Source organism: Furipterus horrens, unplaced genomic scaffold, assembly GCF_987537825.1.
Source record: "Furipterus horrens unplaced genomic scaffold, mFurHor1.1.pri manual_scaffold_13, whole genome shotgun sequence".
Lineage (NCBI taxonomy): Eukaryota > Metazoa > Chordata > Mammalia > Chiroptera > Furipteridae > Furipterus > Furipterus horrens.
In genome coordinates, this window is record NW_028327183.1 from 40,605,409 (window position 1) to 40,623,524 (window position 18,116).

Sequence of the window (18,116 nt, forward strand, 5' to 3'; positions counted from 1 at the left end):
GCGATTTCTCCAAAGAAGAAATACAAATTGCCAATATGCATGTGAAAAGATGCTCAACATCATTAATCATTAGGGGAATGCAAATCAAAACCGCATTGAGCCCTGACTGGTGTGGCTCAGTGGATTGAACTCCGGCCTGAGCACCAAAAGGTCGCTGGTTCAATTCCTAGTCAGGGCACATGCCTGGGTTTCGGGGCCAAGTCCCCACAGTTGAGGATGTGCAAGAGGCAACCACTAATCCAGGTTTCTCTCCCTTTCTTTCTCCCTCCCTTGCCCTCTCTCTGAAAATCAACAAATAAAATCTTTAAAAAATAAAACTATTTAAAAAGCCACATTCAGATACCACTTCATACCCACTAGGATGACCATAAAGGAAAAAAAGAAAAAAGAAAAAAGAAACAAAACAGAAAATAACAAGTGGTGGCAAGGATGTGGAGAAATTGGAACATTCATACACTGGTGGTGGGAATGTAACATGGTGCAGCCACTTTGGAAAATAGTCTGGCAATTCCTCAAAAGGTTAAACATAGAGTTACCATATGACTCAGCAATTCTAGTCCCAGGTATATACTCAAGATAACTGAAAACAAGTGTCTACAGAAAAACTTGTTCATAGCAGTATTATGCACAAGTGCCAAAAAGTGGAAACAACCAAAATGTCCCTCAATTGATGAGTAAGGTAAGTAAAATGTAGTATATCCACACATTGCTATTATTTGGCCAGAAAAAGGAATAAAGGACTGATATAAGCTACAACGTTGATAAATTTTGAAAACATGTGAAACATTAAAGTGAAAGAAATCAGACACACAAAAGGCTATATATTGTGATCTCATTTATATATAACATGTCCAGAATAAGGAAATTCTTTGACACAGAAAATATATTAATCGTTGCCTAGGGCTGAGAGAAGAGGGAATGGGGAGTGACTGCTAATAGGTACAGAGGCTCTTCTTGGGGTGTTGAAAATATTCTGATAGTAGTGGTGAGGTTTGCACAACTCTGTGAATATACAAAAAACTACTGAATTTACACTTTAAAATGATGAATATTATATTATGTATTATAGCTTATACCGTGTCACTCCCGAGTTGGACTGCACAGCCATTCTCGGCGGTGCAGATAGACTCTTAAGAAGCTACACCATCGTCTCTCGAGACGGACGGCTGCCAACGACCAAAGCAGTTATTTTAAAAAAAAGAGTAAGAGAGCCCCCAATTTCTTTGCAAGTGAGGCAGAACTTGCACACGTTCTTCCACTCCCCTCCCATTGGTAGTGTCACCTGAGTGTAAATGAATCAGGACCTCGCTAAAATTAAATGACAAAGTTGTATTCAAGGGTCTTAAGATTTGCATTCTGGAAACGCTACCAGGTAACACCCAAAATGTCCTGAAGAAAAAAGAAAAGTTGAGTAAAAAGTACATTCTTGAGAAAAATTAGTCCTGCATTCTTAGCTTCTGGATTGGTCTGAGATGGTGATCGGTGATCTTCCAGATGTCAAGTGTCCAGGAACACTTTTTCCTAAATTCTTCTCATGAACAGTCTTTCCTAAATTCTTCAGAGGGTCATCTATAGGATTTATATCTCTTTCCAGGTATTGATGCAGACCTGAAAAGTTCAGAAGCTAGGTCCTCAGCTAAAGCAAAATAAAATCTATTCCTCATGTTCTAGCCCATTCTAATTTAAGTAATTTTGTTAGCTTGGCTACGGAGACTCCATTTTGTTTGTTCACCCTTTCCTCAGTATCACCTGCCTACTCCTCACCCTAGCGATGTAGGGCACACGGTGTCTAGCTGGCAGTCCAACGGGTACTGAGCTGGAGGCAGGGTTTCTGCCCTCAGGGAGCATTCCGTCTATCGTATTCCCTCCCCACACAGCCCGTGAGTTGCTGGGTCTTGCTTTTTCATCTCTAAACAGCTCTCCAATATGCCTTCCTCGCCCATTTCCACAGCTCCGCCCTCCACTAGCTTTGTCCCCTCTCTCTGTGGTCTCTTCCCCCATCTCCTCCCTGGTCTCCTGGCTGCCATTCTTGCTCTCTCTGATCCACCCTCCCCACAGCACCCAGAGATATTCCTGAAAGACAGCTGTCATCTTGCCCCTCCGCCATGGATCCCCCCATGGCTCCCTAGTGTATTCTCTGTGCCCCCACTAAACTGAGCTCTGTGACAGAAGGACTCTGCCTGTATTCAGAGCCTAGACCAGTGGGGGACACAGAGGAGGCACTCAAATACCTGTTGAATGAAAGAACAGAGCCAACTGCGGTAGGAAACAGGGGAGGCTTCCTGTGGAAGTGGTATCTCAGGAAACTTGAAAAGACAAACGAGGCCCTTTTCAGATGGGCAGCTGAGGGTAGGGGAAAGCGTCCCAGGTAGGAGGAGCCCACTGCGCAAAGACCTTATTGTTTCGGAGAGCTGGTCCTGAACAGTGGGCGGGGGTGGGAGGGTGGGGGGTTGAGCGCTGGAGTGAAGTTGGAAAAGGGAGTTCCTGGGGAGGTTCCTCGAGGAGGCGGGGGCTCATCAGGGCCTGTCCTTCAGATGAGCGGGAGGCCGTGCAGAAGAAAACTTTTACCAAGTGGGTGAACTCGCACCTCGCCCGCGTTGGCTGCCACATCGGGGACCTCTATGCCGACCTCCGGGACGGCTTCGTGCTCACTCGGCTCCTGGAAGTGCTGTCCGGGGAGCAGCTGGTGAGGGGGCCTGGAGGGCTGGGGGAAGGGAATTGACCCTGGGGTCTCGGGCTGGGCTAGAACATGGGCTTAGCCAATGGTTGCGTGGAGCGTCCTAGAAGGCGCGGACGCCCCTTATTCGGGAGGGCGGGGCTATGGCACAGGGGTGGAGCTTGGTTGTGAGGAACCTGGAGGTGTGTCTTGGAAAAGAGGATTCAGTTGAAGGTGAGGGTCACGGTTGGAGCGGGACTGTGGGCCTAGCTGGGGCTCCGTTGGGAGGGCTGGGGCTATGGGAGAAGGGAGGAGTTTTATTAGCAGGGATTGGCCTGGGTAGTGAGGTAGCAGGGGCAATGGCTATGAAACGGGGGCAGAACTCTTTTTTTTGTGGGGAGGGGCGGGCTATGGATGAGTGTGCTGTTGTCACCGGAAGGGAAGACCTTGGTCGTGGAAGTCTGGGGGACCACAGAACTCTTGTATGAGTATGGCTTGTTGTGTAGGTTGCAGTTGTATTTCTGGGCTTGAATGGGGCTTCATCGGGATGGATGGGGTTCTGATGGAGCTAGATTCATTAAAGGTCTAGAGCCTGGAGTTCAGAAGTTGTGAGGGTCATGGCTCTAGAATAGAAACAAACTGCCATTGAAAGGAATACAGCTATAAACAGGAGAGTCTTGGGATGGGGCGGGGCTTGATAAGGAATGGGCGAGGCTCCAGGCAGGGGCCTGAAAGGGTGTGGTTATGGAACTAGTGGCAAAACTTTGGTAGCCTAAGGCAGAGATCCAATGGAAGGGCGGGACTACGCCTCCAGGCAGGGGCGGGGCTTAACGATAGGGGTTATAGTTAATCGCTCGGAGGTGGAGCTTGGGCAGAAAGGAATAGGGACAGGAACTTGAATAAGCCACGAAAGAAACTGGGTCTGGCTCAGTGAGACTAGGAAGGATTCTTTAGAGCAGCGGTTCTCAACCTGTGGGTGGCGACCCCTTTGGGGGTCGAATGACCCTTTCACAGGGGTCGCCTAAGACCATCGGAAAGCACATATATAATTACATATTGATTTTGTGATTAATCACTATGCTTTAATTATGTTCAATTTGTAACAATGAAAATACATCCTGCATAGCAGATATCTACATTACGATTCATAACAGTAGCAAAATTACAGTTATGAAGTAGCAACGAAAATAGTTTTATGGTTGGGGGTCACCACAACATGAGGAACTGTATTAAAGGGTCGCGGCATTAGGAAGATTGAGAACCACTGCTTTAGAGGGATCATGTATGGGGTCCTGGATAAGATTGAAGGGGCGGGGACTGGGCTTGGACATCCAGGAGGCGTGGCTATGGCGCGGACTTCTCGGAAGAGTGGGGCCCAGAGCACAGTGCTCTAGGTCTGGCCCTCCACCTCTCAATGCCCCGCCGCCCCAGCCAAGGCCCACTCGCGGTCGCATGAGGATCCACTCGCTGGAAAACGTGGACAAGGCTCTGCAGTTTTTGAAGGAGCAGCGTGTGCATCTGGAGAACGTGGGGTCGCATGACATCGTAGACGGGAACCACCGGCTGACCCTGGGCCTGGTCTGGACCATCATCCTGCGCTTCCAGGTGATCCCCCTTGTCCAGCCGGCGCCCCGCATTGGGGCCTTAGGAGGGTGTCCCCACCCAGTCAATCATTCATTCATTCACTCACTCACTCCAGAAAATTCTAATATGCCCCCGGAACCCTGTTCCAGGTGGTGGAAATGAAAATAATGATAAAAATAATAATTAGTATCACCAGCATTACTGTGATCATCATTTATATATATATATATATTTTACTGTGTTCTAAGCACTATTCTAAGCACGTGGCATTTAATAAACACAACAACCCCATAAATTAGGTGCTGTCTATTATCCCATTTTATCAATGAGGAAATCCCAGGGAGGTGAAGTAATATGCTCAAGGTCACACAGCTCAATAGTGGAGCTGGAATTCGAATACAGATAATCTTACTTTACTTCAGTAACAAAACAGACAAATTTTCTGCCTTTGTGGACAGACAATAAGCAAACCTATAAATATGTAAACAAGGGATGTATGTGAAAAAGACCAACTCTAGGCACAGAAGTAAAAAGAGCTATACAAAAGAGATTATGATAAATCAGAAGAAAGGGATATAAAATATTAGGTTAATGGTATTGGGATTTTAGACAGGGTGATCAGAGAGGGGCTCTCTGAGAAGCTGATTGCTGAATGACATAAGAAATTGAAGGGAGAAAGCATTCCAGGTGGGGGACACACCAGGAGGTGCGAAGGCCCTGAGGTGGGAATGAGCATGGCATGTTCGAAATACAGAAAGACCAGTATGGCTAGAGAATAGGAGGCAAGGTGTGACAGTGGAGATGATGTCATAGGGGTACCCAGGGCCTAGGTGATTTCTGATAAGCAGTTTGGATTTTATTCTGCCTGATATGGGGAGAGGTTGGAGAGTTTTATAAAGAGGAGTGGCATACTCAGATTTAGGAAGATCCCTTCATATTGGGGGTGGTTGCCAAAACCAGGGGCTCGGAGTCCAGGGAAGAGCCTGCAGCTAGACCTGGGGTGGGGCATAGAGAGGGGAAGAGGAAGGCAGGTAGGAAAGAAGCTCAGGAGGGGAGTGGACTTGCCAAAGGGGGAGGGGAGGGATGGGAATGTGTCCAGGCGGAGGCTCAAGGCTCTGGCCTGGAGCTGGGGGATATGGGACCACCCTGAGACTGGGCAGGGAGAAAGAGCAGGTTTGGAAGAGATACTGAGGTCACTTTGGGACATGGTGGTCATAAGGGGTCTGGGACTTTAGGAGGAGGCATTTAGGAATTCACTGGATCCTGGGAATGGAGCCCAGGAGAGTGGTTAAAGCTGGAGACAGGTATCAGTACAGAATGAGGGATTGAGACCATTGGGTTGGGGGTAGTGGCTGGTAGCTGGAGCCTTAAACCAGGGGTTGGGACCTCCTGGGAACCTTGTACCAAAATGCTAAACTCAGCTCTTGAGTCTAGAGCTCAATTATTGAACACCTCCTGAGGCTCTTAAACTGATCTAGATTCTGAGTCTTTCAGAACTTTATTGAGCACTTACTCATGTGCTAACATGTATTAGAAACAAAATAGACATATGTTACTGCAAAAAAACAAAACAGATAAACATCATGTGGTCTTGGGTAGTGAGTACAGTAATCTACTAGGGGTACTGTAACAAAATATCACAGACTAGGGGTTTAAAAAACAGAAATTTATTTTCTCACAGTTTTAGAAGCTAGACATTCAAGATCAAAGGGCTGGCAGGTTTGAGTTCTCCTGAGGCTTCTCTCCTTGGCTTGCTTGAAACCTCCTTCTCTTTACTTCCTCACATGATTTTTTTCTCTGTGTGGGCATGTCCCTAGGGTCTCTTCCTCTTCTTATGAGGAAACCACTCCTATTAGATTAGGGCCCCACCCTTATGACTTGTTTAGCCTTAACTAACTCCTAAGGCCCTATCTCCACATACTGTCACATTGGGAGTTAGGGCTTCAACTTATGAATTTGGTAAGGGAGCACAGTTCAGTCCATAATGGGGAGACAGTAAACAAGATGAAAAAATAAAATGTATGGGTGATGATAAATGCTAAGGAGATAAGAAGGCAGGGAACGAGGATGTGAAATTTGGTTGTGCATACTGAGATTTAAAATCAAGTGGCTGGTCAAGTCCTCATTGAGAAGGTCACACGAGAAGGTGATCTCAAGGAGGGGATGGAGCCTTGAGGATGTCCCAGGAAAAAGGAAGAGCCAGTGCAAAAGCCTTGGGGAGTGAGGACAGTGGTGATTTAGTGAAGAGGACAGAGGTCTCTGAAGGGGAGCAAGCTGCTGAAGATGAGGTCAGAGACACAACAAGAGGAGAGTGTGAGGAACTTTATTTTTACCCAGAGTGAACTGGAGCCATGTGTTGAGGATAGGAGGCACGTGATCTGATTTGGGTGTCACAGGGTCCCTCTGTCACTCAAAGAACAGGCTGTGGGCACAGAGCAGGGAGATTAGGTCACTGCACTAGCACAGGTGGGAGATGATGGTGGCTGGGATCAGGGAAGTGGCCCAGACACCAAGGAAGGCGGCATTGCTGGAAACTGAGGCCCTGATCCACCACCGCCTTCTCTCCCCTGCCCCCCAATTGTGGATATCCAGGCCCACTTCTGAGCCCATCTTCACTCTCCTGAGCCTCCACTCCAGCCTGAAACTGCCTCTCCCATCTCCTCTGTCACCTACTTCCCTCCCTAGCAGCAGGGTGGGGGTGGGGTCTCCTTGCCTCAAGCCCTCCAGGTCCCAGCAGCCGTGTTTTGTATCCTCACAGATTCAAGTCATCAAAATCGAGACTGAGGACAACAGAGAGACACGTTCTGCCAAGGATGCATTGCTCTTGTGGTGTCAGATGAAGACGGCTGGGTAAGTCCACCAACCCCTGCAGTCTGGGCCCTGACCTTGGGAGTTCCTTTGGGGACCAGTGAAAAGGGCAGCTCAAATCCTAAGTGTCAAAAGTTACACGTGGAACTATTAAACTGGTAAGTAAAACACATCCACTCTTCTGACCTTGACGAATAAAATTGTATATCAGTCTGGAAGTCCAGGTTCAAACTTAGAGCTTGGACTCCTCAGAGGTCAATGCTGGAAAGTGGTGGACTGTCCCCAGTCTGCTCCCTTCTCTCTCCCCCAACTCATCCTGCACCCTAAGAGGCTTCATGTGCACCTGTGTGCATCCTCCAGCTCCAGGTTCCAGCCATTTCCCCTCCACGAACAGCCACCTGTCAGGCTAGCATGGCACACACCAGGGGTCAGGCAGCTTGTGTGGGAAAGTCAGAGTCCCGGGTGCCTTTAGTGGGGTTGAGAAGGGGCTACGCAGACTATGCTGGGCCTGAGCCCTGGACTCCTGACTCTCTGCCCTTCCTGGAGGGCCATGGCCTGAAACTCAAATGGGAGGGCATCCCCTGAGAGGAAGGAGGGAAACTAAGTGTTGTCTCTCATCCTTCTGGGGCTGTCTGTCTTGCAATGCAATCTGTTTCTCCCTGAGTCAGCTGTTACCTCTCTGTCTGCTTTTCCTGTTTGTATCTCTCTCCCCTCCCTCCCTTCTCTCTCCCCTCCTGTCTTTCTCTCTCCCTTCTTGCCTTCCTCATCTCTGTATCTTGCTCTGTTTCTTTCTGTCTCTATCCCTTCCTCCCTCCTTCTTAGCTTCCTCCCTCTGCCTCTCTTTTACTCCTCCTGTCTGTCTCAGCCTCTCTGTGTCTGTCTCTGTCTTTATCTCCCTGGCTCATTGTATCATCTATCTGTGTGTCTATTTGTGTATCTACCTATGTATCTATGCATCTGTGTATGTATGTATGTATGTATCTATCTATCTATCTACTATTTATTCATCCATCCATGTCGGCCTCTCCCTCCCTCTCTCTTCCCTCCTGACTCTTCCATCTTTGCTTCTGTCTCTCTCTTCTATGCTGCAAGTTACCCTGAGGTAAACATCCAGAATTTCACCACGAGCTGGCGGGATGGCTTGGCCTTCAATGCCCTCATTCACCGGCACAGGTATTATCTGGCTTGGGGCAACCCAGCCCTGCCCTACCCCCTCTCCCATGTTCCTCAGGTACACAGACCCAGGACCTCTGCCTTCAGCTCTGTGCGCACACACACACATATCCCTTCACACACACAGGTGCACACACCCACACAGGCTTCTGTCAAGGCCACATACCCTGTCCACACACAGAAACATACGTGCCTTTGCACAGATGTGTGCACACAGATAGACACTCATGCACATACACAGCCTGTGCCTGCTGCTCAGATGTCCCAGGGTGGGGAGCTCTCTCCCCATGAATGGTCCATTCAAGTGTGTGCACATGCCTCCTCCTATCGGAGAGCCCTTTCTCGTGGTGTGCCCCCAGACCCCACTTCTCGCTCCCTGCACACCCACCTAGTCATACACACCTCAGAGCCTGGTGCTGACCTGGCTGAGGGTTGGACACCCAGACAAATCATACCCACATCATGCTCATCCACATGACAAATTGGGGAAACGAAGCCTAGAGGCTCAGAGGGACTTGCTTTGTTGTGGCAGAAGCCAGAAGCCACATATGCTCATTCATGCACACATGGGAAGACCCAGCTGCACCTACACCCCAGAAACCCACCGCTGTAATGTGGTCCAGCTAACAATGGTAACACAGACTGAGTGCTTTCTGTGTACCCAGCATTGTTCTAAGTGCTTTCCAATAAATTATTAAATATTCAATGACCCTATTAGGCAGATGCTATTATTATCCCCATTTTACAAATGACAATGAGGAAACTGAGGCACAGAGAGATGAAGTAGCTCACCCAGGTGACAGCCAGGAAGTGACCAAGCTGGCTGCTACATCATATTGTATAGAAACACACCCAAGTAGACCATATACATCCTGACATCTGACATACATGTGCCCTCACACCCAGAGTAAATGCTGCTCAGACAGGCCAGCACACACAGCTTCCTCCTTGGTGGGGTCGTGCCTCTCCTGCCCCTCACCCTGGGAGGGGGTCAAACAAGGATGACTTTCGCCCATTGGCCCACTGGCTCTGGGGCCTACATGCTGCCTGCCCACTCTGTGCCCCTGTCCAGGCCTGACCTCGTGGACTTCAGCAAACTCACTAAGTCCAATGCTAACTACAATCTGCAGAGAGCCTTCCGCACGGCTGAGCAGCACCTGGGGCTGGCACGTTTGTTGGACCCTGAGGGTGAGCTTTGCATGGCCCCAATCCCAACTACCTCTTTGGGGCTCCCAACCCCAGTGCCATCCCAAACTCAATTCCATCCTACCCCAGCGCCGTCCCAAATCCCAAGGTCATTCCAAACCCCAGCTCCCTTCCAGTCTCCTTCTCTTCCTCTCCTCCAATCTCTCCTTTCCATCCCCATGTCTCTTACTTTCTCCATCTTCATCTCAAACCCCAACCTATTTCTGTTTCTATCTCCACTTGAGCCCCTCCCCTTTCCATCTTCAATCATCTCCCACAAAACCTACCCCTTCTCCCTAACCCCAGCCCCAAAGCCAACACCATCCCCAACCCCAACACAATCCCATCCCAAACCCCAGTCCCCTTCCCAGCATGATGCCTATGCCCACCTCTGAATCCCATTTCCAACCCCATTCCTATCCCCAGCCCATCCCTTTGTCTGCCCCCATCCACAACTCTGTCCTCAGCCCCACCCCTTTCCCTTTCAGTCCATCCCCAGCCCTACCCATGACTTAAGCTTTATCCCCAACCCATGGCCACACTCCACACCAATCCCCCATCTCTGGAATAACAGCTTCTCCTTTTTTCTGAGTATCTACTCTGTGCCAAGTACTTGATTGAGAATGTGATGAAAACTGTTCCTTTTCATCCTCACACTGACCTGGTTGGACAGAATTAATCAATCCTGTTTTGAAGTGATGAAAACAAAGGCTCAGAGACGTGAAGTCACTTGCCCGGGGTCACACTGAAAACCAGTAAATAGGACTTCTGATTCCAGAATTCATGGTGTTAATCATTCTTCTACCTGCCTCATATAGCTGTATTTTGTGCTCAGTGCTTGGCACATGGTGGGTGTTTAGTGGGTGTCAGTTTCACTAGGTGGGCTGAGTATAACGTGGTGCATTCAATGGGTAAATTAACATGGTCATTGGTATTTGCTGAGTTTCTCCTCTGTGCCAGGCTATTCTTTCTAATACTTAAAAGAGTATTCCTAGGTGGCAGGCACTCTGATTATCCTTGTTGTAACAACAGGGAAACTGAGGCTCAGAGAATTTAGATATATTTTCTAAGGACATGCAGTGAGTAAGTGGTTGAGCTTGGATTCAAGCTCATACTCCCTCTAAATCTCATGTCCCTGACCTCAAACCTCATAAGCCACTCATACACTTAGTAAATATTTATTAAGCTTCTATGGTGTTCTGGGCCTGGCAGGAAGAGTAGTTAAAAAGACATGCATAGCCCATGTCCTCATGAAGCACAAACTGCAGATAAGAACATAATCACATAAGTGAATATCTAATAACGAATTATAATATGGAATTTAGAAGAACTAGGCAGAAATGAAAAGATGCTCTGAGGGAGAGTAACAGGAGGAGACCAACTCTAGATAGGTGAACAGGAAGGCTTGTCTGAGTTCAAAAAATAATTATAGATCATTTCTCTATTTAATCCTGTGAGGTAGATCCCCATTCGGTAAATACAAAAATTAAGGGACAGATAGGTTGGTTATCTTGCGCATGGTCATACAGCTAATAAGAGTGGGTTCTTCCTCCCCAACATTTCAACTCCTCTGCCCAAGTGCTCACTCTCGTGTCCCCCCGCCCCCACTCTTCCTTACCCCTCAGATGTGAACATGGAGGCTCCGGATGAGAAGTCCATCATCACCTACGTGGTTTCTTTCTACCACTATTTCTCCAAGATGAAGGCTCTGGCTGTGGAGGGGAAGCGGATTGGGAAGGTATAAGGAAGCAAGAAGTGGGGTGGGTGGGAGCCTGGGAATCATGTGGGGGCATACCTGGAATGAGGCTGACCTCGACTCCCCATGCGGGACCAGGTCCTGGACCAGGTGTTGGAGGTGGGCAAAATCATCGAGCGCTATGAGGAGCTGGCTGCTGAGCTGCTGGCCTGGATCCAACGCACCGTGGGCCTCATCAACAACCAGAAGTTTGCCAACTCACTGAGTGGGGTGCAGCAGCAGCTTCAGGCCTTCACTGCCTACTGCACTCTGGAGAAGCCCGTCAAGTGAGGCCCAGTTCAGGAGGGAGGGCGCCACGTGGAAGTGTGGGGGGCGGGTTCCTGAGCTCAAGCACCCTCAGGTTTCAGGAGAAGGGGAACCTGGAGGTGCTGCTCTTCAGCATCCAGAGCAAATTGCGTGCCTGCAACCGTCGCCTCTACGTGCCTCGGGAGGGCTGTGGCATCTGGGACATTGACAAGGTGAGGCTGAGGATGTGGGGGAGGGGCAGGGTTGCTCTGTGGAATGTGTGTGTTGTGCACTGCTTGAGGAAGTCATTCCCATGGAGGATGTTGTGGACTGGATTTCATTCTGATGGCTTTCTAGCAGTGAACTGTCATGAGGAAGCAACATGTTTTTTCCAATTTGCACACAAGTGCCATTGGTCCTAGGAGTGACCTTAGACAGAGAAACCAGGGGCATTAAACTAGGAGAGTTATTGGAGTCTGACTGCCCCCCCTGTCTCCCCAGGCCTGGGGCCAGCTGGAGAAAGCAGAGCATGAGCGGGAGGCTGCCCTACGGGCTGAGCTGATCCGGCAGGAGAAGCTGGAGCTACTGGCCCAGAGGTTTGACCACAAGGTGGCCATGAGGGAGAGCTGGCTGAATGAGAACCAGCGCCTGGTCTCCCAGGTACTGGGCATGTACTTTGGCTGGGAGGGCAGGGCAGATGATCTGGGACCAAGGAGGGAGACTTGATCTCTTAAGCAACAAAGAAGTTTTGGGTTAGGTGACAAGAGGGCAGAAAGGGAGAATTATTCTCCTAAGTGATTGGTGGTGGTGGCCTGATCTCCAGGGTAACAGGGGAGTGAGGCTGGTCTCCAGGGTAAGTAGAGAAGACAGAATTACTTTTTCTTTCTTTCTAGAAATATGGAGACTATTTAATTATCTCTTAAGTGACAAAGAAGGTTGTACCTGGTGTCCAGGGTAACTCAAGAGGATAGAATTGGTCTCCTAGGTAACAGGATAGGGTAGATCTGGTCCCCAGTCTCTAGGGAAATGGAAGAATGAGGATTGTTTCCTAGGTAACAACTTGGTAACAAGTTTAGGGTTAGAGATGCAACAGGGAAAGGTGAACTAGTCTTCAGGGTAACAGGAAAAGGTGGAGTTGGTCTCCATAGTAACAGGAGGATGGTGTGGCTGGTCTTCAAGGTAACAGTGGAAACTAGGGCTGGTGCTCAGGGTAGCAGAAGCAGAGAGGTGAGTTTTCTAAGTTCACACAGGGTCAAGGTAACAGGTGGGCTGCTGAGGCAGCATGAGTGAGCATCTGTGGTCTGCCCTGCTCAGGACAACTTTGGCTACGAGCTGCCGGCAGTGGAGGCAGCCATGAAGAAACACGAGGCAATTGAGGCAGACATTGCAGCCTACGAGGAGCGAGTGCAGGGCGTGGCAGAGCTGGCCCATGCATTGGCGGCTGAGGGCTACTACGATGCCCGGCGGGTGGCAGCCCAACGTGACAGTGTCCTGCGCCAGTGGGCCCTGCTGACTGGTCTGGTAGGTGCCCGGCGGACACGGCTCGAGCAGAACCTGGCCCTCCAGAAGGTCTTCCAGGAGATGGTGTACATGGTGGACTGGATGGAAGAGATGCAGGTGGGGGCCAGACTGGGGCCCGGGGTGGCTGTGGTGTGCTGGGCGGGGAGGGAGGGGGACAGGCACAGAAAGGGCTGTCAGACAAGTAGAGGGGAGGGGAGAGAGACAGAAAGAGGTGAAGAGAAAATCTGGGAGACAATGAGAAAGAGTGAGAGAAAGGTACCCAGAGAGGCAGAGAAAGAAATACAGCGAGAAATAGATTAAAGAGACACAGAGATACAGAGACAAGGACAGACATGGACACAGAGGGAACGGTTATTCCAGAGGAAGATGATGATGATGATGATGATGAGAGAGGGGCGGGGGGGAAGGTGCCACAAAGTTAGCAGTAGATATCTAAATGGAGAAACACACACAGGCAGATAGGAGGCACTTGAGAAAGACCAACCAGAGATGGAGAGAGAGAGAGATGGAGGAAAGAAGGATAGAAGCAGAGAAGCAGAGAGAGACAGAGACATACAGACGTGGAGAGAGACATGGAGAGAAACAGATAGGGATAGGGACAGAGACAGAGACGGAGAAGTGTAATCAAGGAGGAGGTGGAGGCAGAAAGGGTGGAAGACCACTGAAAGGGAAGCAGAGAGCAGGAGACACTGTAACAGAACCAGACCCCAGAAATGTGGGGCCGACGAGCGATGGAACATTCGGAAATTCAGAGACAGATTAGGACAAGAGACAAGGAGACTTAGAGATTAGAATTCAAGTGACGGTGTAGGAGAGCAGAGAGCTAGCTGGGGCGGGCGGTGGGGATGGGGGTGGAGGAGTGGCCTCAGAGCCAATGCCCAAAGTATTCTCAGTACTGCCCCCTGGTATAGGCTCAGCTGCTGTCCCGTGAGTGTGGACAGCACCTGGTGGAGGCTGAGGACCTGTTGCAGAAGCATGGACTGCTGGAAGGGGATGTCGCTGCCCAGAGTGAGCGGGTGGAGGCCCTCAACGCTGCAGCCCTGCGTTTCTCCCAGCTGCAGGGTGAGTCTGGCACTGGAGCTTGGGGAAGAGACCTTCATGGCTGATGCTAGTAGAAGCTGAATGACTCCTGAGAGAAGTAAGGAGTGAGCTCCCTGTCTTTGGAGGCATCCAAACACAGACTAGGATCCCACTCCCTCAGGGATATATCATCAGGGAAATTAATACCGTGAGCAGGAGGTTGAACCCATGACTTCTTTGAGGGTCTGTAGCAGTAACTCCCATTTATGTGCTAAGTAAGCCCTTAGAGCTGGATCTCAGTGAATATCATAAAAAGGACTGTGTAAGGTAATGTGTTGTCAGGGCCTGTTCAGCAGCAAATAATGGAAACTCAATTCAGTTAGCACAAGGAGGAAGGGGGAATGTATTGGCTGATGTAACTAAAATGTCCCGGGATGGGTGAGTTTGGGCTTCAGGAAGGGCTGGATCCAGGCGTGTTTCAATCACGCTTGTAAGACTATCTCCCTCCGACTGTAGTCTCTATGTTTGTGTCATTGTTGGGCAGGCTCTTCCCTTGTGATGTAGACCTGGGGTCATTCAGCTCCATGTTTACATTTCAGCAGCCTGTAGACCCAGCAGAAAACAGGCCCCTTATTCCCAATAGTTCTAACCAAAGTTTCGGTGAAAGCTTTCACTAACCTGGTGTGGGTTCCATCCCCATTGAGCAGCCCAGTATCATGACCCCTCACTATACAGTGATCTAATTAGCCATATCTTTGTGCCATACCCACCCTGGGGCCAAGAGTGAGGTCACCTCCCTCCAAAGACATGGACTGGGAGAGAGGAGGTGGGCCGCCATTAACAGAAGTGAGGACATGAATACCATTAGGCAAAACTAAAGCTGGCTCTACCGAGGTTCTCATTTTACTGAGGTCATTCTCCTCTGGTCAAAGACCACCAGGAACCGCCTTTAGTCAGAACAGGCTGGGTTTGTTGGCTCTTTGTATACACCTTGGGGAATGGCAGCAAGAAGCTGTGAAGAAAGGCTTATTATAGGATGTGGGCTCGTATCAGGTGACTTGGGGATGATTTCGTGTAGTGTGTCTTGCTGCAGGCCGGACGCTGTCAGGAAGTGGGGGCGAGGAGATGACTGCACATCTTAATCATTTTTCTCCAGGCGGTGGGAGGAGCAGGAACTCGCCAAGTCGTTCAGCTTAGCTGGGTGAGGTGGGGATGGGTGGTGTTTTTGTGGTTTGCACAGTGACCTTGTTTGTGTGTGTGCCCGGGAATCATGGTGGAGTGAGCTCATTTTGCCCCACTCCGTCACAGTTGCAGAGCTCCTTGTCTGACATTGGTGTCCTGTGGAACTGTCTGCTCGCTGTGTGTGCTGACAGCAGTCAGGGCTGTGCTTTTCTTTCTTCTGGGGCCCAGAGCTGCAGAGCTGATAACAGGGTTTTGAGGCTGGTCTGTCTCACTCCTTTATCAGGAGCCGGGGCCCTTTGGTATCCTGGAGCTTTGTTAGGAAAGGAAGGTCTATAGGCTTGAAGGATGGTGGAGTTTCTCACCCTCATAGGCTTGGTCATGTCCTAGGAGGAAGTGAGGTCTCTTTCCAGGCCCTGGTGTGGACATCTCCATCCTGGCTCAGCCACTCTCACGCTCCTCAGAACTGCAGGAGAGGTTGTTGGGACCCTCTCCTTCATCTTAGGGATGTCCCAGGAGTCTCCCCAGCTTCTTCTTGTGAGATCTCGGTGCCTGGTGACAACCAGCAGCACCACCAAACAGGCTAGTGTGGGGTGTGTGTCATGGTGATGGGAGGCAGCGCTGCCTGACAGCGGTCCGGAGTGTGGCCTTAGCTGATCCTGGGCAAGCAGCTTCCCTCCCTGAGTCTCGATTTCTTCATGTGTAAGATGGGCTAGTAAGGATGCTGACCTAGTCTGGTTGTGAGGATTAAATGATGTTGTGACATCGAGTTGGATACACTGTCACCATTTATTATTCAGTTGATATTTCAGGTAATTTCAGTGAATATCAAGAATTACAGAAATCTGACATTTCATTTAGGGTAGTGCTGTGACCCAGTCATAACTACATTTACTCATGACCCAAAGTTCATGTGCACACACACACACACACACTCATACGCATACTGACACAACTGTTTTATCAAACAATGCTTCCCTTTACCTTGTGTGTTGAATTCTGATGTTTTATTCATTCTCTTCCATTCCATTAAAGAAATGCTGGCTGCAGCCCATTAAGTTAATTTCACAGTGTTGGGGGTCACAGATTAGAGGCCTGGGAGGAAATTGAAATATTTGAAGCAAAAGGGAGTTCAGGTCATCACTGGGGTTAATGAGTAATGCAGCAGAATGAGAGGGGGAACCCAGGAAATGGCTTAAGAGTAGAGCAGTTTCATTTGTCCAGTTCTGAAGGAAACCCAGTTTAAACGAAAATATACTGATTCCAGCTAGGATCCTCTGAATCTCGGTTTCCACCCATCATTCAGTCATTAAGTCACCGTTTTTGTTAGGCTGCTGCTCTGGGTTCCAGCCTGTGCTGGGCAATGATGGGACGCCCGTGCCATGGAGACAGCCCCAGGCCCCGCCCTCCAGGGGCTTCCTGTCCAGTAGGGGAGACAGATCAGGCAATGATCTCTCAGAGTATTCAGGACTGGCGTGGGGAAAGCAGAGAGAAGCCTGGAAAAGCTAGAGAAGGCGCTTGCTCTCCAGACTCAGGGTGTCAGGGAAGGCTGCCTGGAGGAGGGGACTTATAACCTGACCGCTGATGAAGCCGAGCCAAGGGCTGGTCAGGTAGCCTGCACTAGCCTCTCTTTGGCGCCCCCTTGTCCTTACGCAACCGGGGATCCTCCCATTCTCCTGGCCCAGGCTACCAGCCCTGCGATCCGCAGGTCATCTGCAACCGCGTGAACCACGTGCATGGCTGTCTGGCGGAGCTCCAGGAGCAGGCGGCGCGGCGGCGCGCGGAGCTGGAGGCCTCGAGGAGTCTGTGGGCGCTACTTCAGGAGCTGGAGGAGGCCGAGAGCTGGGCCCGCGACAAGGAGCGTCTCCTAGAGGTGGCGACGGGTGGCGGCGGGGTGGGCGCAGCGGGCGGCGCGCACGACCTGTCCAGCACCGCGCGCCTCCTGGCGCAGCACAAGATCCTGCAGGGTGAGCTAGGCGGGCGGCGGGCGCTGCTGCAGCAGGCGCTGCGGCGCGGCGAGGAGCTGGCTGCAGCCGGCGGCGCCGAGGGCCCTGGCGCCGAGACGGTGCACATGGCGGGTTTGGCAGAGCGCGCGGCGAGCGCGCGGCGGCGTTGGCAGCGTTTGGAGGAAGCGGCGGCGCGGCGCGAGCGGCGGCTGCAGGAGGCGCGAGCGCTGCATCAGTTCGGCGCCGACCTCGACGGGCTGCTGGACTGGCTGCGCGACGCCTACCGCTTAGCAGCTGCGGGAGATTTCGGCCACGACGAGGCGTCCAGCCGCCGCCTAGCTCGCCAGCACCGCGCGCTCACCGGGGAAGTGGAGTCGCATCGCGGGCACGTGGGAGGCCTGCGGCGTCAGCTGGCTACACTGGGCGGAGCTAGCGGCGCCGGGCCACTGGTGGTGGCCCTGCAGGTGCGCGTGGTGGAGGCTGAGCAGCTGTTCGCGGAGGTGACAGAGGTGGCTGCGCTGCGGCGCCAGTGGCTGCGGGATGCCCTCGCTGTCTATCGCATGTTCGGCGAGGTGCACGCGTGCGAGCTGTGGATCGGAGAGAAGGAACAATGGCTGCTTGCCATGCGCATCCCGGACTCACTCGACGACGTGGAGGTGGTGCAGCACCGGTGAGCGCGCACTTGTGGGACTCCAGGAGCCCCTTCCACACGCACAGTCTCACCTTCGTTGCTTCAACACTGTCTTCATTCCCTCAGCTGGAACCAGGGTTCCAGTACAATGGGAATGTTATTAGTCCAGCCACACAGGCTGTGATGAACAAAAAATGAACGAATACAAATAGAACACGTAGCAAATGCCTGGGGACAGGGAGCATTCTAGGAACTTTTGCTGTTATTACTATGAGGCTTCTATTTACCTGACACAAGATTAACCCACGCTTCTCCAGATATATCCCAGCTTGGCCCCTCCACTGGGACCCCCACTATCATGTACATGTCATGTCACCTCCCTCACTAATAAATTAGCTCTGGCCCTTGTCACTTTCCCTTAGCCCTGCTTTA

The 18,116-nt window shown here is 50.8% G+C and overlaps 1 protein-coding gene across 1 annotated transcript in view; it reads left to right on the top strand.

The window, feature by feature from the left end:
• The window catches only part of SPTBN4 (spectrin beta, non-erythrocytic 4), a 72,180-nt gene that overhangs the window by 10,449 nt on the left and 43,615 nt on the right, over nucleotides 1-18,116 (top strand). The window contains exons 3-14 of the mRNA XM_090260620.1: nucleotides 2,535-2,686; nucleotides 4,088-4,261; nucleotides 6,999-7,090; nucleotides 8,141-8,221; nucleotides 9,294-9,409; nucleotides 11,032-11,144; nucleotides 11,241-11,428; nucleotides 11,503-11,620; nucleotides 11,889-12,047; nucleotides 12,702-13,004; nucleotides 13,820-13,970; nucleotides 16,793-17,723. Of these exons, the coding sequence (XP_090116746.1) occupies nucleotides 2,535-2,686; nucleotides 4,088-4,261; nucleotides 6,999-7,090; nucleotides 8,141-8,221; nucleotides 9,294-9,409; nucleotides 11,032-11,144; nucleotides 11,241-11,428; nucleotides 11,503-11,620; nucleotides 11,889-12,047; nucleotides 12,702-13,004; nucleotides 13,820-13,970; nucleotides 16,793-17,723 (2,578 nt within the window). The remainder of the gene's footprint in view (nucleotides 1-2,534; nucleotides 2,687-4,087; nucleotides 4,262-6,998; nucleotides 7,091-8,140; nucleotides 8,222-9,293; nucleotides 9,410-11,031; nucleotides 11,145-11,240; nucleotides 11,429-11,502; nucleotides 11,621-11,888; nucleotides 12,048-12,701; nucleotides 13,005-13,819; nucleotides 13,971-16,792; nucleotides 17,724-18,116) is intronic.